Here is a 23,452-nt window from a genome sequence, read left to right on the forward strand (position 1 = left end):
GCACTCAGGTTTTCACTCAATATCGCACATTACTGTAACACAGCTTTGGTAGATAACTCCACATCACTTCCTGATGATGATTATATTCATATGCTTTAGTTTGACAATGCCAGGCCATTTGCACGAGCGTAAACAACATTGGCTGCCCACAGCCACACTGGGGGATTGCGGCTGGGGGCAATCAAAGCACTCTGCTTCTACTCTGGATGACTTCATCATTTATCAGTGTCCATTAAGCCCAACCTGGGTGGGAAAAGGGATTATGAGCAGCGCCCAGCTTCATACCCATTAGACAGCCTCAGAGTGTAGAGTGATAAAGTGGTATATGAGGGGAAGGGGAAGGAGGAGAGGGGGAAAAGGGGGGTGGGGGACTCTTAGCAGCCTGTTGTTTGACACTTGACAACCAACAGCATGCTTATCACACCACAGGGAGCTGCGCTGTGGCACTGACTCCATTCTCACCTTACCGTTGGGAACTGGCCTACGGTGCTGACCACAGACCATCGCCACATTCATGCTCAGCATAATGCAGCATGGCAGAAGACTCAATAAAATATGGAACGGAGAGTATAATGTCAAGGAGCCAACATGAGGCTGCACCAAAGCAGGGTTCACTCTTCTATGAGCCAACAAATAATATAAAAGGGGAATGAAACCTGTAATCCTAAAAGTTTGCCTCTGACATAAACAAGGACTTCATCTCCTTTTAATAGATGGGGATTCTTCAAAGAAACTAACCTTGCATTCCAAGACGCTTTGATCCGATTCACACGTGACATAAATCTCATCCACAGCTCGACGCAGGTTCTCAAAGAGGAAAGCCCAGTAGCGCGCTCGTAGGTCTACTTTTCGCGGCTGTCTGACCTTGGTGGGGCTCTTCTCTGGGCCCTTGTCCAGTAAGGCTCCCGCTGTGCCTTTAATGTCCACCCCAGCATTCTGTGTGGAAGAAAAAGAATGAATGCTACGTTTTTGATTGACTCGATAAACGGGTAGGGGAAAGTTTTTTTTTTTCTTATTCTTATATACCATCATTCTTATGTGACTGGATATATGCAAGTCATCTGCAACCTCTTTGGAAAATTATTGTTTTTAGGAGACCCTACATTTCTTTATTATTAACTGAAAAACACATTCACTAAAACAATTATGAGAAACTGCAAGAAAGATTAGCCATAAAATACAGCCATAAAAATACAAGAAATTTGGAAAAATAAAAATAAAATTATTTTAAAATATCCTCAAATTCTGAAATGCTGACATCTTTGTGTGTCTTTCTGCAAAGCTCCGTTTGGCCCCCAAACTGATTCTTTTGAAAATAAATTATATTTGTAAGGAGTCCGATTTAAAAAATAAAAAAACGATTTAAATTGAAAAGTATGGTTCGATACGAATAGATCATCTTTAAATCGCAACATAACCTAAACATTGTTTTTTATCTGTTGATTATTAAATATAAAGTGGGTTTTCTGATAAAGTAAGTGCTACTGGAGAAAATATATAAAAGAATATTTTTTTTGAGTAATTAGTGAATCAAAATTATATTGGAAATTTCATTTAACTTACATTCAAACAATATGCAAGATTACATGAATTTACTTTTTTTTTTTAATAAAACTTTTCTATATGGTTAATTCTTCTCTCATACTGCAATATACCTTCTGCTGTGTTGATATTTGGGGAAATCCTTATTTTAAAAAAAAGCCTTATTTTCCACATCAATAAATATAGTCAACCATTCAATAAAATCATTAATCTTTAAAACAGTTTTTTTCTAATATAAACATCTATGATGTTGTTAGTCTTCATAATGCTATAATATTGAACAAAGTTAAAAAAAGGTTATCGCCAGAAAACATGCATTTGTTTCAATTAAGAGAAAATAACTATGATCTCAGGGGTTTAGATCATTTAAAAAATAAAAATGACATGTTAAAGGTGTGAAACTGTGGAAATTATGTATAGATGGATTCCAGAGATGAAACTTCATTTTATATTTTAGGAAACTATTTAAAAATGTAGTCATTAATAAATATGGAAGGGGAAACCTACCGGTAAGAGTTTTGTATGTGAATATTAGTCGTCTAAAAATGTATCATTTTTTGTTCTATTACACCCCTAAGAACTATTTAAAAACAGAGTTATAATTAGAGTAGGCACAATAAGCTAAGGCTTCAGCCTACGTATTTTTGGTAAAATATTTGCTATGTGGTAATAACTGAATATGTACAACTGTACTACACAACTATTTACAGTACTTAAAATAGAATAGAGAAAATAAACAAAACCAATCAATTTTATTAGCTTTTGCTCTTGAGAAAAATAAATTTTCATAAAAATGAACAACTTAGTCTAAGAGAATAGATCACATGACTTTTACAAATACAATTGCATACACTCAATCCAGTAAGTAAAATACATTGACAAACAGCGCCCTCGGGTGGAGAAAAGTGGAATTCCAACCTGCTTTTTGTTCTTATGTTGTCCAGAATTAATTCTCTGAAATCTGGAACTGCCGCTGGAGTTGCCTTTGGATTTAACTGTTTGGGGGGGAAAAGTAGAAGAAAAATCAAGAAAATCTGTGTATTTAAATTTTTTGTAAAATAAAAAAGTAACCAAAAAAAACTGCAATATGTGAAGGCCCTTATGACGGGACAAACTAACTATTGGAATCAAAAGCCCCTTCCTTGCTTCTTTAAACACAATCCTGTCATGTCAGCTTTCTAGTCAAACACACCTAACCAGTTAATGAGCAGTATGCTCAGTATTCTCACAAGGGTCACTGGAAAACAAGATGACAGTGGCCTTTGAGGCCAGGAGTTGGTCACCTGAGGGTTAAGCGCAAAAAGGTTTGATCATTCAAGCTTCACTGCTAGCAAATAGTTTATCAATAGGAATCTGTCTATATTTTGACTGACACAAGTGGAATGATAAAGACTAGTATGACAAACTTATTTTGAATGAAACAAATGTTAATAAAAGATTAAACCCTGCTTGTAATGTATAGCACCATGTACTACTTTTATGAAGGTAACAGTCTAATGTGACTACCTGTTACCAAAGCAAGACAATCTTATGCCATAGTTCTTCTCTGCAAGGCTTTAGAAGTTTTTCTTTGGATCCGAACTACTTTTTTTTTTAAAGTTCTACAGTCAAACTGGCCCAGTTATTCTCTCGTCTATTAAGATGTCATGATCCCTTTACTTTGGAAGTAGTCAAATTTGAAGGGAAGGGCAAATAACCTCTAAGATGTGTAAATCCTCCTCCTCCTCCTTTTCTTCACTAAGTTCCAAAGATCTCAGCATTCATGTCCAGCTCCAGAGCCACCATCACAATCTAGACTCCAGAGAACTAGCTGTTCTTCACTGCATTCACACTATGGGGTTATTCGAGAACAAAAGCATCTTTCGTGTCTCCTTATTAACATTCTAACTGGCAAAGACAGTCAAGTCTGGCAGGGAAACAAACCAATACCCCTGAAGGCTGATAAAGGTGGATCCCCAAATGGTTCAAACAAACTGAGATTAGGCTGTCACGCATCACCTAGGACCTTTTACAAACATGCCACAAGTTTATGTTGCATGCAGCAACCAACCTTCCTCCTCTTTGCTCTCAAGAGGCACACTCCAGGCGATGAGGTTTCGAGCAGCACGGCCCTCTTCAGCGACTATCCTGCGAACTTTGTCGTGGCTGTTGGAGCGCTGAAACGAGGCCTGCAAAACAGAAGGAAGGAAGATCTCACAGCATTTTTCCAGCATGGGAATTGTCTTGATGATTTATCAAGCAAATATATGATACGGTGCCATTCAAGTAAAAGGCGCCTTGCCATTAAATGCAGTATTGCTCAAGTATAACAAGCGTTTTATGACATCTTTGCAGCCAGGGTTTGATACTACCAAATTGAACACCTTCACTAAAGTCGATTATGTAAGTTTGCTTCCTCCCGCTCCCTTTAAAGCAACTGAATTAATGAAACCCTAATTAAGAAACTTAACATTTAAAAACTTAATATTTAACGGATTCAATATGTATTTATAAGGGCAAATATGTCTGTTTATGACAAAGAGTAATCAAATGTCATCATTTACTTGCGCTTGTGTGTATTTGTGCGTATGGATTTATCTTCTTTTACTTTTTGATTTCTTTTATTTTCCAATCCACACATGACTAATTATCCATACAAGTTTTGATGTGTACAAAAATATATTTCTTTTGTTTGTCTCCATTTTATTTTTGTTTTGATTGCTTGAAATAAAACAATTTCATTTTCAATATTATTAGAAAAAAAGGGGAACATTGTGTATTAATATTTTATCCAAAGAATTCAAATGGGCAAGACTTTCAATAACCCACAAAAGTCTGGTAAATCTGTTTTTTTGCATTAAAGACCCATTCGTTGTCTTTTGATCCATTTTAAAAGCGTTCACAGTGGTCTTTTAATTATGATTATGACGTTTTTAGCCAGCTGCAGAGCAGGAGTTCATTAGAAATTCATATCTTAGTTGTGAATAACATATATCATAGTTCATATCTTAGATTGGGGGAGAGCAGAGCAGAGGAGGGAGCTTGTGGCCCGCCTACTGTATTTTTTACATCACAAATGTGTTCTTTTTCAACATTTTTTCTTCTGATTAACAAGAATTTAAAATAAAGAAAAATAGTCAGAAAAGCTATTTTGAACTTATTTTTTTGGGTACATGTCTTCCATCATAAAAAAAAGCCACAAGAACATGTTAAAAACACCCAAAAATATTTTTAAGAAAATTAGGATTATGAATATGTTGACTCAGATTTTGAGTGACTACTAAGTTGTTCATATAATGACTACATTTGGTCCAAAGATTCTAACTTAAAAGCACAAAAATCCTCATTTGTAGTTGTGGACCAGGACCACTGTGGTACACAGCATTGTAAGTGGATGGGAGAGGTTTTTCTGGCACAGACCGTGACAAGAAACAGCTCGAGGCACACAGTCTGAACGGAGTCAGTGCAGAAAATGCATCATGGTTGACCTGCACATTGGATATGCATCAGTAAGCTGGGATGTCACCCCGGGTGGGGAAACATACTGTAAACCAAAACAAATAATGTCAGACTGCTCGCTCTTTGTATGCATCTGCAGCACATCAAGATGAACTTCTAAAAGTAGCTCTCCTCCACCTTCCCTTTACTCAAGCAGATTTTTATTTGAAAAAGAAAAAAAATCTACTTCTACTTACGGTTGTAGTTCTAATGCTCTGCATTTGTTTTATTACTTTTTGTACCACTTGTTCTAGAAAAAAAAAAGATTTTCAGCACATTATCAGTATCAAAAGATAAATGCATGAAAAGAAAAATTCATTTTGGGCATCAGCCGGTGTAAAACATCTCTACCAAAAAGTCTTGCTAACATTTTTCAGCTTTGACCAGACAACCACGATAAAAATACCAGGAAACAAAGTTATCGGTCACAACACGTTTAACATTTCAGACACACAAGCCGTGGACTGTGTTCAAATGCATAATTTTCTTTAAAATAAAAAAGATTATTTGCTGCATATTATTAAAGAAATGGAAGGTTTAAATATCTGATGTAAGTTTTGACCAATGTTTGTTTGAAAGTATCAGATTCCCATTTAATTCTACAGATCAGTGAAAGCCTTGTTGTTGCCAAAAAGACTAAATAAGAGGATGTTCTGTTTTTTTCAGTGTCAATATCTGTTAATACCAGAATTTGTCTTTTTACATCTTTTGTTAGCAGAATCTTGAAGTTTTAGGGTGTAAATAGTTGTCTTGCCAGTAAGAGTGGCTCTTACTTGAGTAAATATTAGGATTGTAGCGTTCGATATTCCTCCCTCTACCGGATGTAGAGGGAATCCTCTTCATCCGACCTTGACTGGAAACAGCCAGGTCAGATGCAGGAGGTCTTGAAACTGGTTGCTATTTTTTTTTTTTTTTTTAAATACCAGTTTACACCATTCTTCCATTAAACTGTAAATTCAATGAGCATGATCTCCGTAGCCTCTTCAGACCATAACACCACCTTCCACTTCAGTTTTATCTGGACTTCTTGAAGGAACTTTATCTTCCTCCCAACCTCATTTCCCATGAGCAGCCTTTGTCTTTTTTTGCCACTGTTCCTATTTCCCCACAGAACCTGCACTGTAGCTCCTCTCAAGCTCCACTTGCACAAATGTGCCAGGATGATGTGGAAGCCTCCAGTCACCGAAGGTCTGCTCAGGTATTTACCCTCAAAAGGAAGGGTCTCATTTGGTCTTGCTCCCTGAGAATGCTTTTCAATTCCTCTTCCAAGTTTTGTTCTTCCTGTTAAATGCTGACTCCTCTGTGTCCTACCATCACCCTTTAATGGAGGTGAGGTGTTCAGAAGCCTCGACCTTTTATGATCTCCTACCAGGCAGAATTAGCGTCCCACTTGCATCCTGATCTTGTGACAATCCCTGCATGTCTGACTTGCTCATTCTCAAAGCATCTGCAAGTAATTAAGACCCATTCGGAGCTTTAAACTTCTCCAGAAGACACGGCAAAGAAAGTTGGATTGGCCCGATCCCAATAAAGATCCACTCCAAGAAGGCCACCTTCACTGGTGTTTATTGATCTTCCTCTTTCCTTTAAATCTCATTATAGGACTTTCATAGGCAGTTAACAGCCATATGAGTCTTGGGAAGACCCCCTTTGGGTGGTGTCGTGCTTTAAACCTTCCAAAGTAACATCAGTAGTTTATATGCTATTTTGGCAGCTAAGTTATGCAAAAAAAAAAGAAGAAAAAAAAAGAAAGAAAAAATATCAGCAAACACATTTTTCACAGGATATCAGTCAATTTAATCTATGGTTTTATTGTGTTAATACTGTAACAAAAGTAATTTACAATCTAATATTTTATTAAGTCAAATGAACAGAAAAGGTCAGTAGGCATTTTATTTGTTGATAGCAAATGAGTCATGGAATGAGCAGATCCTTGGCTGCCTTTCACCAGCGCTACCACTGAAATGAGAAATCTACAGAGTAATTATTATTTCATGTCAAAATAAATAATTTAACAAGCACAAAATAAGTATGATTTTATGAAAAAAAAATCCCATCTATAACTCCAAGGCATGTGTAATGTGCTTATTGGGAGTTATGCGGGCAAAAAAACAGCATGTGTGTATTTGACTGATAATTTTAATGTCCCTAAGGGAGACACTCAGCTGACCTACTTTTGGTGAGCAAAATTCTTTACATGTCAAGTGGCATTGCTTGGCCTTTACTCTGGCAATTGGAGAAATAAAAGCTTACAAAGAGATAAAAGAAATCTAAACAAAAGCCCTTTAAAATGGACAGCAATGCACCTTTAAAAAGATTGAATGGTTATGTTGGTTTTCCTGGGCTGGGTTAACAACGAAAGACACAGCTTTCATAATATTTACAACTGGAAATGAAAAGTGCAGCAGCCAGTTCTGAAAAGAACAGGTTTACAGCAACATTGTAGATGCACTTAATCAGATGCCAAGAAGTCATCTCCTGGTCTGCATCGAAAAGGAACAAAGTGGAGCTTCAGCTTTCATTTTTAGCCTGGAAGTTCTTCCTCATGCAAGACAGAGCCCATTTATTCTATAGAGCCACATGCAAGGGGAAAGTATCGAGTTTCCCTTTTAGAAGGCTCTACAAACAGGCATCTCTTGCAAACCTCTTTAGGAAAGAAATGAAAAAAAAACTCACATTGGAGAATACGTACAGAATAGAAGTAGAGTCTGTAAGGAGGTTCCTCGTCTTTATCCGCGCCTGACATATTTAGCCCACTTCTTGCAACCTGTTTACCCTAACCAGGACTGCCATTTGTCCAAGGTGACATCGTCGTCTGACAGCAGGACCAAAATAACCCTCTACTGTGTAGTCCTCAGTGCTATAGCAACTTGCCCAGCTGTGTCAACTCCTCTTTCAAGAGAGACTGACAGAGGCGAGCGCTCAAAGGCCTGTCAAGTACTCTCGTTCATTTTGGCTATGCCGTCCAGAGCTTTGTAATCTAGTCTGAGCCCCCTGCACTCAGCTGAGTAAGCATCCACTTCTTGGGCCTAACTTAACGCCTGACACTCTCTCCAGCTTGCCGCTGCATGGAGCTTCCTACGTTTGCTTCTGCTCCTCTCCTCATCTCCCTCCGCTCTGCACCAGAGCCCCCACACTATCTGCTTCTCATCTCTTGCTCTCCCCTTCAACCACAACACTGCCCAGTCGTGTGTGCACAGCCGGTCTGCTGCTGTGGCCCTGCTGAATGGTGAGAGAGAGGCAGTAAAGCTGCAAGCTGGCATAAAAAAACAGTATGTACTATAAGTGATGAGTCAACTGCTACATGATGCATCATCATAATGAGGTGCAGACATAAATAAAGGTTGTTTTGAAAGTCTCACTCCAATCATAATTTGAGCTGTTTTAAAAGTGGTGCCAGTAGTCTTTTATTTTATGATTGTGCCGTTTTTAGGCAAACATCAAAAAGCCTGTGTTCATTTTTAGGACATAGGTTCAGCAGAGCGGCAGGAGTTCAATAGAGATTCGCCTTAGAGTTGTATTGGCACGGAGAAAGCCTGTCCTCATTTCCCATCATACCTGTTTTTACACTCTCTCCCACTATACAGCCCCTCACAACCCCAACTTAACATTACCGGTATGACAAAAATGTTTAGCAATATTTTACAGTTTTGAGCCAGAGTCCACCTTAGACAAAGACAAAGGAAACAAAGATGTACATGGCTTTGTCTGCAGTTGTAGTTTTTACGCAACAACTACGAGCTTTTTCAAACTGTAGTTGTGTTGTTTTTTTTTGTCAGCTCCCGATTCACCACGATCTGAATAAAGAAATACTCAAACCCAGTTTCACTCTTAATTCTCTTTATTCATATTCTCCATCATGAGGAAAAATGCTACAAGAACATGTTTAATAACACTAAAGACACAATTTGTATTGGAGTGAGTCTTTAAAGCGATAACCCTTCTTGTTATTCCTAAATAATTGTTCAAAAATGTACTTTCATATTTTAGTTCTTGATGTTTAGATCTTGGCAATTTTGATTTCATTACACACAATGGAAGTGATGTTCGTGCAATTTTCTTACATATTGAGATAAGTAGAGACATGTACTGTGTTTATGCATTAGAATAAAGAAAACGTTGTTATTCTATAAAATAAAATTAAAAAAAACTAATAGGAACAAGATAATACTATTATAACATGGGTTTGTTTATTACCATTTCTAATAATGACACTTTAGGATTAATATTGATCAAATAATTGATTGCCATTAATTCCATATATGAAAACATATAGTTTAAAGAGCTAGCAGTGACAGAAAACGGAAAAGAAATTTCAAATGACCATCATCATGTGGTGAAGCTAGCTTCACCTATACCCCAAAGCGCCTCTGTGTTTATCACTTAAGCATTCATTAGCAAGTCTGTTAAGTTTTACACATACCTTCAAAGATGTTATAGAGCCATTCTTACTCTTGCCTCCTCCGTGCGATGAGCCAGAGCTGTTGCTACCAGACCTTTCCCTCCCGTCTGCACCTTGGCTGATTCTCGGCCCAAGGCGATGCTGACCGGCGCCACGGCGTCGACCATCGTGGCGGCTGTCTTTGGACATTAGCCTGCTTTACAATCTCCGCTTACTTACACTGAAATAAAAACCTATTAACAAATTTGTATTTGTGTTAGCAATAATGGAAAAAACATGTCAGATAAATCCATGACAGTGCGCACAAGAGCAGGAAGTTCGTTAAGTTTACAGTTGTAATTGACGTTTGGATTATCCAATTAGAAAATAGAAATGCCCCAATGGCAATAGAGACAGCCAATCACAGGCGGTACAATTCAGGTCAAAGGGTGGAACAGATTTCGTTCTGAAGGGGGGCGGGTTTACATATTGTCTACCATGGCAACCACAAAGATCAGGCGGGACATTTAAGAAGGTTGGTTGCGCTGACACAGCTCAGAGAAAGGAATACAACGAAAGAACACAAATATCTTCAAAATAAAAGCTTTTTTGTCATCTGTTATACATTTTATTTTATTTTATGTGTGTGTGCGTGTGTGTATGTGGAATATACCACAGAACAGGTGGACAACTGAACACATTTCTAATTTTTTACTGTTACACCGATGTCACCATGGGTTCTAACAAGTTGAAATAACATTTTCTTCTTGTTATCTCAGATTTTTTTTACCTTTTTTTATGAGGGATTAAAACTGCAGAAGATGAAGTTGTGAAGGAGGAATAGTTTGGTTTTTTGGATCAGACAGGGAAATTTCAGACTCTTACCCTTGTAATTGTAGTCACGGGTAAACATAAAAAAAAAGCATTGAAAATGTAGAATATTATCTTGTAGTATTTGTTGTATTTTATGACTGCTTTTACAATACTTTTCAAAAACCCCAATGATGTTATGATAGAACATAAGTGTGGTGCTTTTGTGTACTGGAGAATCAAAAACTAAGCAATGCTGTGAAAGCATTCTTCACCTCTTTTTTTCCATCTCCAATGCAAAAATATAGATTTTATCCTCCTCACCTCTTTATTTTTAGATGTTATATCTTTGGAAGAGGGTTGGTGAGCCCTGTGACCTGCCTGGTTCATCACTGAGCTCAGTAAATTGCTCATAATATGCAATGTTCTCACATCACTACATTTTCAGATAGTCTCTCCAAAACACTTTCTATTTTTAAACATAAATTTAATACCACGTTCTTTTAATTTGCAGCTATAAGTGAAATAAACGTTTTAGTTCTGTGACAAAAAAATAAAACAAAAACTTTTATTTTGACATGTATGACCGGAAACACTTTCGAAACAAAGGTGAATGACATCAGAATGAAGTGTAGTGCGGAAAACTTTCCATGGTAAACACACGCATTTTGGAAATACAGTTGTTTGGGGGTTTTTACTTGTTACACCATTGGCTTGTTTGCTTTGCCTTACATTTTTAAGATAAAAAAGAAGTAATAAGTTAGTTTTTTGTTTTTACGCGTTACTCCTTTTGCTGCCATTGCTTTAATAATATTTCCCCAGGTGGCCACCAGATAGCATAGTTGCATTGGCTTTATCTTCATGTTTCCTGTCTTTGTGTTTCAGGAACATGTAAAAACCTTTTAGCATTAATTTAAAACACTGTCTGTTTATTCGTGTGTTTTAGATGAAACGGGTTGCAGTGTTTGTATGGCTCGTAGTTCAGTTTGGGTTTGGATTTAGTTCCCACAAACATCTCCAAGATCATTTCAATGGAGATCAGCACAACCCTGACCATGACATGGCTGTACTACTGGGAGATGAGGTTTACTTTTTATTTTGTAATGATTTATTGCTCCCTTAAACCTTTTGAGTCATTTGTTGTTGTTGTTGTTTTGTTTTCTAGACCACAGAAGAAATAAAAAAACTCACTCCAGAAGAGCAGAGGGAGAAACTGCTGGAAATTGTGAAGAAAATTGACACAAATGGGGACAACCTTCTGGGTGCAGGTATGTCTTTTTATTGATTTAGGTCATAAAGTTAATAAAATAAACCAGCTGGTCGTGCATAGTGTTCTCGACATGCTGTGTGCTTTATTAACAGAGGAAATCACGCTGTGGATTCAGCATGTTTACAGAAAATACGCTCTGGAGGATGCAGAGGAGCGCTTTCCTGAGTTTGACCTAAACAAAGATGGAGTTTTAACATGGGAAGAATACAACACTGTTGCTCATGACCAGCTGTTTACTTTTGATGAAAGCACTGTTCTGGAAGACCCAGAACAAGATTCGCTTAGACAGGTACAACTTAAAATGTTTAAACATCCTGTTAAGTTTGTTATTGGAAGAAAAAACAACTTTTTCTTGTTTCGTTAAGAAGTTGTTGTTTTTTTTTTGTTTTTTTTTTTGATTAAGAGGTGTTACTCAATGAAAATTGCACAAAAATGTTTACATGTATCCAGATGGATCTCTCCACAAAGTTTTATTCATTTTTCTTTTCTTTTTTTTTAGCTTCACTTGAAAGAAAAAAAGCGTTTTGATTTTGCAGACATAGATGACACACCTGGTCTAAGTGTATCAGAGTTCCTGGCCTTTACTCATCCCTCTGAAGTGGATCGCATGGCTGTGAGATGCACCTCCTGCAAAACTAAACTTAATTTTGCATATGTCTTATCTATTGCAATAGCCAGCTTTAAATAAGCGTCCTTCTATTTCTTCAGGATTTCACTATCCAAGATGTATTGACTGAATACGATACAGATAAGGATGGTTTCATCTCACTGAGTGAATTTATTGGAGATGTGCGTGGTGAAGGTAAAATATCCAACTTTGAAACCTTCACGTTTGACTGTTCTCAACTTTCTAATTTACGCCTTTTTTTGATCATCAGATAATTCTCCTTCAAAGTGGGAAATTGAAGAAACGGTGAGATTTAAAGAACTATATGATCAAGACAAAGATGGCAATTTAAATCGAGACGAACAGCTGCGTTGGATTGCACCCAATAGCTACGGTTCGGCAAGAGAGGAGGTAAGCCTCCATCAGCCTCACATATGAATTATATGTTAAATTATATCTTAAACAGAACACACGAGTAAACCTTTATATTGCCTGATCTTAAAAGTCTAATATCTAACAATATTCTGAATGAAGAAAGTTGAAAACCAAGTCTCTCACACCTGCATGCTAACTTTCTCGAGCACTTATGTGATTTCCGAAGTGATCAGTCAGTAAAACTATCAGCCAAAGGTTTTAGAACTCTTCCATGATTCCAGTTTAGTTTGTTTGGATGATAGAAACAGCTGCAGAATGAACTCGTAGAGCAAAATGCGTTCCTAAATTTTCATTTAGGCAAATATTCGCATGTACCAACCAAGCACAAAAACTGATGGTAATTCCTGTTGCACATTGCTGCATCGCCTGCACGTATTTTAAGTGTTGGTCGTACGTATTAACCGTAATCCTAACCGTAACTTTTCGACCAAGAAGACAGTTCAGCACTGGCCGCTCGTATAGAAAATTATGTGTGAATAGTGACTGTCTTTCATTCAAGTTGCTGTTTTATACAGACATAAAAGCTGAACATAGTTGGGAAGCTTATAGAAGTACATCGCAGGTCTCTTAGAAGCTCCCATAAATGTTTGGTTCTTACACTGCTTTGCTTTCACTCGTCTGTCCAGTTCATCCTCAAATCTGGAGACTGTGCTGACCAGTGACGTGCGGTGAGGTTAATGGCTGGTGAGGCACTGACGTCATCACTCAGATTTACAAACATATGAACCATGAGTATAAATAACTGAGTAACTTATTCACCATTTAATTGACAACAGTTAACGTTTTGTTTAAAATATCATTTCAACATGTTTTTTTTTCATATACAAACTGCAGCATAGAAAAAAGCACAAACGTTATTATCGTCTTACCTTTACTTGTAAATAAAGTCCATACGCCGCTCCTTCTGAAGAAAATGACTTGCCGCTTGCTATCACTTCTTCTAGTATTATATTCAGGCTGTTCATAATCTTAGGGCTCACCGGCGCCCCCTAACATGAGGCACGAGAAAGTCTGGCCTCACCCAGCGGCTTTTTTGCCGGCGTTTAGCGCTCAGCACAAGAAACACGTCCCTCACATACAGTTATTTATAAAAACAAACACTGTACATCATATACATCTGCTAAATTATGTAAACTCAGCTCATATAGTACAGGTGATTGAACCGACACACAGAGAGACAGCAGTACTGTCTGACTGCATAGGTATTGCGCAATCCAAGGTGAGGCTCAGCGGGCTGGTGCCTCATCGCACGTCATTTCTTATTATCTGAATGGCAAATGCGGAAATTCAGCGATTTTGAAAAGAAAAAACACCCAAAAATGGTACATTTAAATGGAAAATGACTGCAAAGCACAAATTACTGATTAAATATAATAATTGAATTTATTTTTTCTCTTTTCTTCCCATAATGACAGGTGAGGCACAGCCTCACCTGCCTCTCCTGACTGCACGTCACTGGTGCTGACCAATCCACCTTTTGTTCCTTTATCATTGACTAGCTCTGAAATAGCGTGGGTTTTGGGTCATTATCTTGTGCCCTCTGGTATGAGCGGCTAGGCTCGTGTGTTCCAGTACTTTCACGCAGACAGAGAAGGCTATAAGTAATCGGGGACAATAAGTTAGCACACGTACAGGAATGACTTTTAACTCCTGAGCGACCTTTGTTACACCTAAACCGCATCAAATTGTTCATTGTTTAAGTGAACTGGAAAGGGCCTTTTTGTGTAATTGTAAAATGTAAGCAGTTTTTCAGTTTTATATAAGTGCACCCTTTTTTGAGCTCTGTCAGATAATTATTTTGTACCATTTTGGGGCATTTTCTGGAGATGACCACTTTAAATAAAAAAATAAAAGAACTACTTTGTTACTTGGAGAACTCTAACACTTTCGACTAGTTATGTAGACTATGGACATTTTGAGTATATTATAGTTTTTTAAGCAGGATTAGCAAACAAACATCACTGAGCAAACAACTGATGTCGTTAGTAGAAATAAATCTAACCTTCTGACTCACTAAGGGAAGACTAAAAACACCACAACAGCTAGCATGTCTGTTCTGAGGGGTTTGAATGATGACACAGATATAACAGGCACACTTAGCAGCAGCGGTCTAAAATTAATAGATATGACAAACCTTTGCCCCGCCTCCAAGCCTTATTTCTAAAGGCTACTAAGCACACAATAGTTGCACAAATGAGACGGACATTTGTAAATAGAACTTTCATTGAAATTCTGGTGTTTCTTAAGAACAAAATGGAATTGTGCAAACTTATACTGTGCTGTTAAACGTTACAAGAACTTTTGCAAGATTTTCTAAAGAGGATTAAGGGGCACTTAATTGGATAAAAGGGAAGAACCTCCCCACATAGATTATCAAACGTATCTTACATAAACACATTTGAAAATATTTGTAGGTATTGATGACGCTGTCATCCCCGTTTAGTGAGGATTGATACATTTGCATGGTTTAAATAACATGGAAAGAGGAGAATAGAGTCAGTTCTAGTTACAGTCATCTTTTTTTCCCATTGACTTTCATTGACAGCCTTGGCATAACAAGTGTGTCGCTGTGCAGCCGCTGACGCCTTTGAAAGTTTATGTCATGCTTTATATTGAAGCTTATTTATTTTTACACACACATTTTTAGTCCGAACACATGACGTCTTCACCGCCTCTTTTTCTTGTGGCTTTGAAGCATTCAACTTTGTCTTGCTGGTAAACTCTGTTTCTCAGATTCAAAATTAGGCCTCTTTTTTAAAACACTTTTAGGACACTATATATATATATATATATATTATTGGAGAGAAAAAAAGTCAAGAAAAGACTATAGCTTGAGTAGTAGCATTCTAACGGAGGAAAGCCGTTGTGTTGGATGTGGCAGTGCCAAGTGATGGGAACATCAGGAAGAAGGAACATAAGAAACTGGAGAAAAACCAGGGACTCAGAGAAGAACTGGAGAAAGCCTGGAAAGTGAAGGTGACAGTGGTGCCTGTGGTAATGGAGCACTCGGGGCAGTAACCCCCAAGCTGGACGAGTGGCTACAGCAGATCCCTGGAAAGACCTCAGTCATCTCAGTCCAGAAAAGTGCAGTGCTAGGAACAGCTTAGATACTGTGCAGGACCCTCAAGGTCCCAGGCCTCTGGTAGAGGACCCGAGCTTGGAGGAGAAACCACCCGCGGAGGGTGAGAGGGGCGTTTTTTTTTTTTTTTACTTGTTTCAATAGTTTTTGCAGGTTACATTATTTTCTGCAACAATCTGCCACACAAAGCATTTTTAGATGCATTTGCAAAACAACCAACAAAATATTTCTGGTTCTCTTCTGTGAAAAAAAACCAACTTAAATTTCACTTATGGACCTATACATTTGAAGGATTTTTTTTAATCAAATAAAGCACGTGCATTTTTGCAAAATTGACAGGAAAAGTGCATTAAAGTGTTCAAAGACAGAGCATTTTAACACAAATATTTGGGTCAACTCAAAGGAGGTTGCCACATAGAGAACACCAGAGGTTCCTGTTTGCTGTTGTCAAGATGTTAATTAGCCATTACTAAACAGAAACATTAGGTTTTAGAAAAGCCTTTACTCCAATGTATTAAGTATGTTTTAACCTAAGGATACATATACACATTTTAGGGTTCTAAACAATAGATTTGTAACCTAATACTGTCTCATTAAACTTTTAAAGAAGTAACATTAAGAGTCTTAAAATGGGGAAGAAGCACGTGCATCTCTTTATGACCTTTTCTTAGTTCCTTTTGTAGCAACAACTTCACTCGAACACTTTTTGAAATCAATCAAGCAACTCAAAGAAAATGTAACATCAGACTTCTTTTTTCAAAAAGTTGACATTTTAGAATAAAATCCTCAGTTTTACCTTCTAGTTTTTAGGGTTTTTACTGTTAAAAGTCTGACTTGGGCTTCTGTAAAGAATAAAATCTCTTTTCATTCATTTATTTATTTGCTACTAAATGCTCTAGATTGTTATAAAACTACTCACCCTTCTCTAAGCTGCAAGTTACAGGATGCTCCCCCTACTTTTTTCCCAAGTTTTTTTATTTCAAATGCAGTCAATGCTCTTTAATTGTGGCACGGCAGCCAGTAGCTACACTCATAACTTATTTAACGGATGCTGAAGTTTTTTAAACACATTCTAAAGAAATGCTGTTTTTATTTTTACATTTCTTGAAAAGCTATTTTCATGTTTGTAAAAGTTGTATAACCTTGGTTGCCTTGACAACCGGAAATAAACAACTGAACTACGTGGCATTTATTGAGCATGCAACCAAGCGAGGCTCTATTTTTTTTACATTTTGTGACACAAAATAGAAACATACCCTGAAGACTTTTTTAAGAAGACAGAACGTGTTTAGTATCTATTGATTTACCTCTTGATTCTTAATAAATTTGTCATCAATAGGCTCTCCACCTCATCAATGAAATGGACCAAGATGGAGACGAGCAGATTTCAGTGGCAGAGGTTTTGAAGAACCAGGACACATTTATGAACAGTGAAGTGACAGACTATGGCAGACAGCTGCACGGATCACATGATGAATTATAACCCTGCTTTTGTGTTTTACATTTCTATTATCTGTTTCAGTAAAGATTTATTGTGACATTTCCTGTTTCATTTTGAGGTTGGTGGTACATTTTGGGTTTTAATACAAGACTGATTAGCACGTTTTGCATATTTGGTTAGTCAAAGATTTTATTTTCCTGACACAATCCTCTGTATTTATTCGGGCTTGGGACCAGGACAATGAGACCCTGGCTTGGTCCCCTTCGTGGCTACATTGGGTTTTAATATGAGACTAACAATGTACATTTTAAAATGAGTCACAGCACACTTTGAACTAACGAATACTACTCAGGACGGCTGCTAAATTGCAAACTGTTGGAAATTTCTGTTATTGCATCATTTATTCAATGCAATAACTCATGGTTGGCAGCAAATTGCATTGAGAGTTGCACTGTAATTCCTTTGTGAGGACATACTAAGACATAATAAAATCTACCTTTTAAAGGTTGCCTGAACTTTTTTGCTGCAATGTATGAATCAAAGTAATGTATGTTATGTAGCAGTCACTTCACATGTGAGCTCACTTTTTGCAACCACTGACATGTTGCAGCTCTTCCTCATTCAAATGTAACAGCTATGAGTGAGTTGCTGCACGAAGACTCGCTTCCTGAGAGGGTAGTGATCCATTTCACTTGCGTCGAGTCACAAGCTGGTGCACTGTAGCAGGAAATTTTCTTCATCTTTTTTTACTGGTGGCAAGATGGCTTTACGATTTAAAGATGAATTCTGGGTGAGTTTTTGAAACGTTTGGTGGTGGTTCTACTGTAAATCCATTGTGTTAACCATAGCTTTTAAACTTCTTTTTTAATAGTTTATCGTTTTTTTGTATGACTAAATGACTGTTATGTTTGTTCAAATCTGTTCCTATTCTTTTCCTTTATTAATTTGGCATATAATAAAAGAATATTTTTGAATGTTTGTTGAATAAAATAGTGGTAGTGTTAACTCGTTTACATAAGATGCATATTAGGTCTCTCCATTTTCCAATCAGAGCTTAACATACAACTGTTTCAATTTGAATTTAAAGTAAAACTACACCACCTACACACAGAAAGCTAAAAAAAAAAACCATCCTCTTCAGTTATGACTGATTAGTTTCTGATATCATAGGAACCTTTTTGTATAATATTGGGCACCCCCCACCATAGTTTGTTGTGTGGTTTGCAGCGTTTTTGTTAAAAAAGTTTGTGTTGTGGTCACAGGGGAAAGAATTCATCAGCAATATTGGTTATGAGATCATTATCCAAAGACTTAATGAGGGCCGGCGAACATGCAAAGACATGGAGGAGCTCCTAAAAATGAGGTGTGGATACCGGTTTCTGGTAACGTGAAATTCCAAAGCTGTCAAAATATTCTCAACACACATTTTTTATTGTAATAAAGGGCATCAGCAGAGGAGAAATATGGTAAGGAGCTGATCTCCATTGCCCGCAAAGCTGGGGGTTTAAATGAGATTTGGTAGGTGCATTAAGTTATAAATCACTCAGTGCAAAAGCTGGTTATTTAAAAAAAAGGTTTTAGTGCAAATCATTGAAAGAAAACTATAATTTCCTCTTTTGCAGCACTTTAAGATCATCGTTGGATGAAATGAAAACTCGTAAGCAGGGATTGCCCAGTGATTTTGTGTAGGATGCCCCCATCCTACACATATCAGCACTAATAAATCTAAATTTTGTTGTCTTATAGAAATTGAAAATGTGGGAAGCTTGCATATTCAGCTGTCTGAACTCCTAAAGGAGGAGATGAAGAGAATGGAAGAGTTCAGAGAACGTCAGAAAGAACAGAGAAAAAAGGCAAATATTTATGAGAAAATGTGTCCTGTTTTTTATGGAACTGGACTTACAACAGAATAACTTTGCAATGCCCTTCCTTCTTCTAGTTTGAAGTTACCATGGAGAAGACCCAGAAAAATAAAGTCTCCCAGTACAAGAGAACAGTTGATGTAAGTTTAAGTTTTAAAAGAACTCAGATGATGAACTCATATTGAATCACAAATTTTGGTCCACAGACTACTAATAATGCAGCACAAACAAGAAAATCTGTATAAATGTTCTCTGAAGAGTGGTTTCTATGACTGGCATATGGCAGTTTTAGTTTAAACACAGCAGATACATTGTCCCTTCTGTGCTGAAAAGGAAGGAAATGGGGGTGTATTTTTTTCTTCTCTCCTCACACTTGACAAGTCGTTATTTGACTGTATCCTTCCACCCCGTCTTCCTGTCACTGGTTCAGTATGAAGCACTAATGAAAAAACCCGGGCTGGTATACCTTGAAAGTACTGCTCTTACTTTTTTTTTCTTTCTAAAACCCAGTCTAAAAAGTCCTATGAGCAACGCTGCAGGGAAGCGGATGAGGCGAAACTAACGGCTGAGAGGTTGGGCACCGCGCCCACAGCTACTCCTAAACAGATTGAGAAGGTAAATATGTTTGATGGTGCAACTCACAAAAGAGTGTTATACATATATTGTATTGTAAATTAAATTGTATTGTAACCACAAAATTTTTTTGTTCAAATGTATCTGTCGCTAAAAAAAGGAAAATAATTTGTCAAGCAACAGTTGTGACATTTTGGTTGTCTGATTCTAATTATTGAGAGTTCAGCAGTCATTAAATTTTTTTATATAAATTCAAGTAAAGTAATACTTTTTTTGTGTGTAGTCATTTCCTATTTTTTACTTAAGTTCACTTTTAGTGTCCTTGTAAAGCAGAACATTTATTTCTCTTTTCTATAAGGCAGAAAGGTTAGTGTAACTAAAGAGCAGCAGTTATTGTATTAGTTTATGGATTTTTGTTGCAAGAATTATGTGTTTGTGTTGGCATTACTTAATGCGCATACAAACATAATGGCAGAGGTGTCCAAACAGTTTGCAAAAAAGGTCAGATATGGGGAGGTGAAAACGTGTGGGGGCCAATCATTCGACCTGGATTATTTGAACCCTTATAAAAACATAAAATGCAAATGAATTTTAATTTTTTTTTTTTAAATATGATACTTTTCATTTCGTCACATAGAACAGGAAAATACATAAATGCGCTTTTACCTAAATTATAAAAACATTTTTATTTGAAGCTCGGGTTGTTACAGGTTTACAATGGCTTATAATGTAATTAAGCCAATCAGAATCAAGACATGGTATAAATAGTTCTGTTAGGGGCCGCATATTATTGAATTTTAAAGGAATAGAGCCTGCAGGCCAGTAGAAATGTGGACAATGGCTGCATTTAGCCCACTGGCCAGACTTTGGACATGCCTGCTTTATATGTAAATTGACAAGCGTAGATTAACAAACATCAGTTTACAGACACATATTGTAGATGTATATGTTTGTTTAGAGATTTTCAAAAAGATCATTGTGTCTTTTGTATCACTGTCTGTTAGAGACCGATTTGATTAATTAGAAAAAATACAATAAACATTGTTCAAATATTATGAAAATATTAAAATAAGCTGAAATCATACCTAGTTGATGTTTTACAACTTGACAGAATAATAATTTTGCTTTAAATGCATTATTTTTTATTTTTTCAGATGAACACCAAATGTAAGCAATGCACAGAAGCAGCAGTGGAAGCTGGTAAGAATAACCCCACTGAGAAGTGAAACTTTCTTTATTATTATTAAAGGGAAAATAAAAAATGGAATTCATTATTCCTGAAACATTTTTCCATGTTGCTCATATCTTTATTTCTTACTTTGTAGTTGCAATGCAACTACATAGTTGATGCATGAACTTTCATTTAGACTCGATGTGGTGAATTCTAAGAAATTGTGGGTTCATTTCAGAAAAACAGTACAGATCCAACATTGAACTGCTTGATGATGTTCGCATGGAGTGGGAGAAAACACACACTGAGATTTGTGAGGTGGGTTATTTCAAACTATGAGGTGTTTGTCCTAAAATGCAACCCCCAGAAAGAAGCAAAACTGAACACACAGTACCTCCTATAACCAGGCTAGATGAGTCACCGATCTTCCAAAAAGGCTTCCATACAAAACAGTCTTCTGTTGTTTGATAGAATTAGGTTGCCAACATCTAAATGTCCTTTTAAAAGCAGTTGTGAGTCACAGCTCAACAGTGCAGGAAAAATACAAAAACACACTTCTACACAAGGGAGGCATAAATACAAAGACTTGCATGAATTCCTGAATGTATTCAAGAGAAAGACTCAAACTTTTTTGCCTGAAGAAAGTTTTAAGAATCCGGGCTATTCTAGTTGGCAAAAACTGTAAGAGACACAATATTTTCTAAATTATTTACCAGTGTCTAACTGCTGTTCCATAGATGTTTCAGCAGCAAGAAGAGGACCGAATCAACATACTGAGGAATGCCCTTTGGGTTCACTGCAACCACCTGTCAATGCAGTGTGTAAAAGATGACGAGGTGAGTGTGAAAGTCTGAAGCGTGCTTGATGTGCGGATGAAAGGCCTGTGTTTGTGACACATTATTGCTCTTTCAGTGTTACGAGAATGTTAGAAATATGCTTGAAAACTGTGACACCATCACAGACAACAACTACTTTGTGGAGAGAAACAAGACCTGCTCGATGCCCCCAGGTAGGGGCTCAACTCTTTGCCTTCCCACACTGAAATTTGAATATGTTCCATGGCGACGATTTGAATATTATCTCCCAGCTGTGCAGACGTTCCGGGTGCACTGAACCTTCTCTCTGTCTGCAGAGCCAATTGAGTTCCAATCTTATTACGATAGTCCTGCTTCATCTGAGAAAAATGGCTCCCCTGGATTTGTAGGAGAAGTAAAGAAAAGGTTCAATGATCACCTTTTTATAACGATGACAAAATGTTGTTTTGCCGTAAACTATAAGGGTTTTGTTTAACTTGTAGATTTTCAAACCTGCTTCAAGGGACCTGTGCCACAAGCTCCAAAGAGAACAACAATGAGCCTGTTGCTCAACCTCCTGGTAAGTTATTAAAGTCACAGTCCAGTTATGAAATAGTAATGGATATTAATGCAAAGTCACTCAGTCCTAACAGTTAAAAAGAGAAACTACTAAGTGCCCAATTCTTTAGTGAGACTGTTCTGTAACTCAAAGCTGATGTGGAGCTGTGTATCGTTAAAGGCCGGGCTGACTAGTGAGAAGTTGGATCATAAAATGATCATACAATGCCAACAAAAATACAAAGAAGTTCCAAAGGGGAGGAACATATCAGAATGAGAACTGTGAGAAGGTTAAGTAGCTCCTACAGTAGGGTTGTGTCCCTGTGTCAACCAATATAGCTTGGGAGGAAGTATCCAGTATGCCACAAAGAGTAGATTCTTTCTTCAACTTCTCCACTGATCATATATAATACATATGGTTGCAAATTACATGCTGATTAGTAACCAATTGTCCGTCCTCAGTAAATCCAACAGACGGCTTATATGCTTCCATTCCCGGAGCCGAAAAGCTCCAGATGAACAGTATGGAGTACAGGGCTGTGTACAACTACCAGGCACAGGTCTGCTAATTCCCACTATTACGGCACAACTTTAAAAAGTTTTAAACACTGATCATTTTTTAGAGAGTAAATTTTCACTGGTTGCTTCAATCTTTCTGTAGATGGAAGACGAGCTCTCATTATGTGTTGGGGATGTCGTGGTTGTCACAGATCAAGGCGAAGATGGCTGGTGGAAGGTGCAATGTAATGGTTATTCTGGGCTGTTTCCAGGTTCCTACCTGGAAAAAGTATGATCACTGCACATGGAGGTCTGATAACATGTATTTCAACATGGACAGTCTACCTTTTCGTCATTTCAAACTACCTTGTCCTGTTTTTATTGAAGTTAGGGTTTGTAGGATTTTGAAAATAATGTTTTAGCTCTGATGCCACCTGGTGGTAGCAATGCAAACAAGTGCACAGATAAAACAGTTCTTTGCTGCATGCTTAGTGCAATCCTTCGAACAAAAGGCTGAGAGCAACAAACACGTTCATTTAACTTCCAACAAACTATAAAAGCATAGTTGTGAATTCAGTAAAACACAAATATTACATTTGTTAATTAGCTTGCAGGATCATAGACATGAACCCAAACTGTTTTTGTTCACTGATGGCTGGGACATTTGCCAAGCTTGTGCACAGACTCATGGCACTAATTTATATGCATGAAATGTTTGTTTTTTGTGTGAAAAATATGTATTTAATGATCTAAAATCAAAGATATTCTGCTGAGGTGCATTTGATTTATAGTTGTACATATTTTTGTATTTGAGATGCAAAGGATTGCTTGAAAGATGTTCTTTATATTTAATGTAGATTTCATTGTTTTGTTTAATAGAAAAAATCAGTAAAGAACACTTGATGCTGAAATGATGCTTTGAATGTACTGTATATTTTTTAATCACCAAAGTGA

The 23,452-nt window shown here is 37.1% G+C and overlaps 3 protein-coding genes across 10 annotated transcripts in view; 2 read left to right on the forward strand and 1 right to left on the reverse strand.

Moving 5' to 3' along the window:
* The window catches only part of scaper (S-phase cyclin A-associated protein in the ER), a 60,634-nt gene extending 47,164 nt beyond the window's left edge, over window positions 1-13,470 (reverse strand). For 3 of the 8 annotated variants that reach the window (XM_078948732.1, XM_023955815.2, XM_023955817.2), the window contains exons 1-4: window positions 9,443-9,778; window positions 3,593-3,710; window positions 2,461-2,537; window positions 739-936 (exon numbers count right to left, since the gene is read on the reverse strand). In XM_078948732.1, coding sequence (XP_078804858.1) covers window positions 739-936; window positions 2,461-2,537; window positions 3,593-3,710; window positions 9,443-9,610 — 561 coding nt within the window. In that variant the 5' untranslated portion in view covers window positions 9,611-9,778. Of the gene's footprint in view, window positions 1-738; window positions 937-2,460; window positions 2,538-3,592; window positions 3,711-7,711; window positions 8,162-9,442; window positions 9,789-13,391 lie in introns of those variants that run through there. The other 5 variants (XM_078948733.1, XM_023955816.2, XM_078948730.1 and 2 more) reach the window with 4 other exon arrangements.
* On the forward strand, window positions 9,811-17,546 carry rcn2 (reticulocalbin 2). The gene is made up of 8 exons (XM_078948736.1): window positions 9,811-9,935; window positions 11,157-11,294; window positions 11,376-11,478; window positions 11,573-11,769; window positions 11,980-12,093; window positions 12,189-12,282; window positions 12,359-12,498; window positions 16,941-17,546. Exons 2-8 carry the CDS (start codon window positions 11,157-11,159, stop codon window positions 17,082-17,084), a joined length of 930 nt encoding a protein of 309 aa, XP_078804862.1. The 5' UTR covers window positions 9,811-9,935; the 3' UTR covers window positions 17,085-17,546.
* A 146-nt stretch (window positions 17,547-17,692) lies between these two features.
* Window positions 17,693-23,409, forward strand: pstpip1a (proline-serine-threonine phosphatase interacting protein 1a). The gene is made up of 15 exons (XM_078948735.1): window positions 17,693-17,832; window positions 18,305-18,405; window positions 18,486-18,560; window positions 18,665-18,699; window positions 18,789-18,895; window positions 18,982-19,044; window positions 19,415-19,519; window positions 20,632-20,677; window positions 20,887-20,966; window positions 21,386-21,484; window positions 21,561-21,657; window positions 21,781-21,868; window positions 21,946-22,022; window positions 22,463-22,560; window positions 22,662-23,409. Exons 1-15 carry the CDS (start codon window positions 17,803-17,805, stop codon window positions 22,791-22,793), a joined length of 1,233 nt encoding a protein of 410 aa, XP_078804861.1. The 5' UTR covers window positions 17,693-17,802; the 3' UTR covers window positions 22,794-23,409.
* Window positions 23,410-23,452: the final 43 nt, after the last annotated feature.

The sequence above is a fragment of the Oryzias latipes genome, chromosome 6 (assembly GCF_053564925.1).
Source record: "Oryzias latipes strain Hd-rR chromosome 6, Olatipes_Hd-rR_3.1".
Lineage (NCBI taxonomy): Eukaryota > Metazoa > Chordata > Actinopteri > Beloniformes > Adrianichthyidae > Oryzias > Oryzias latipes.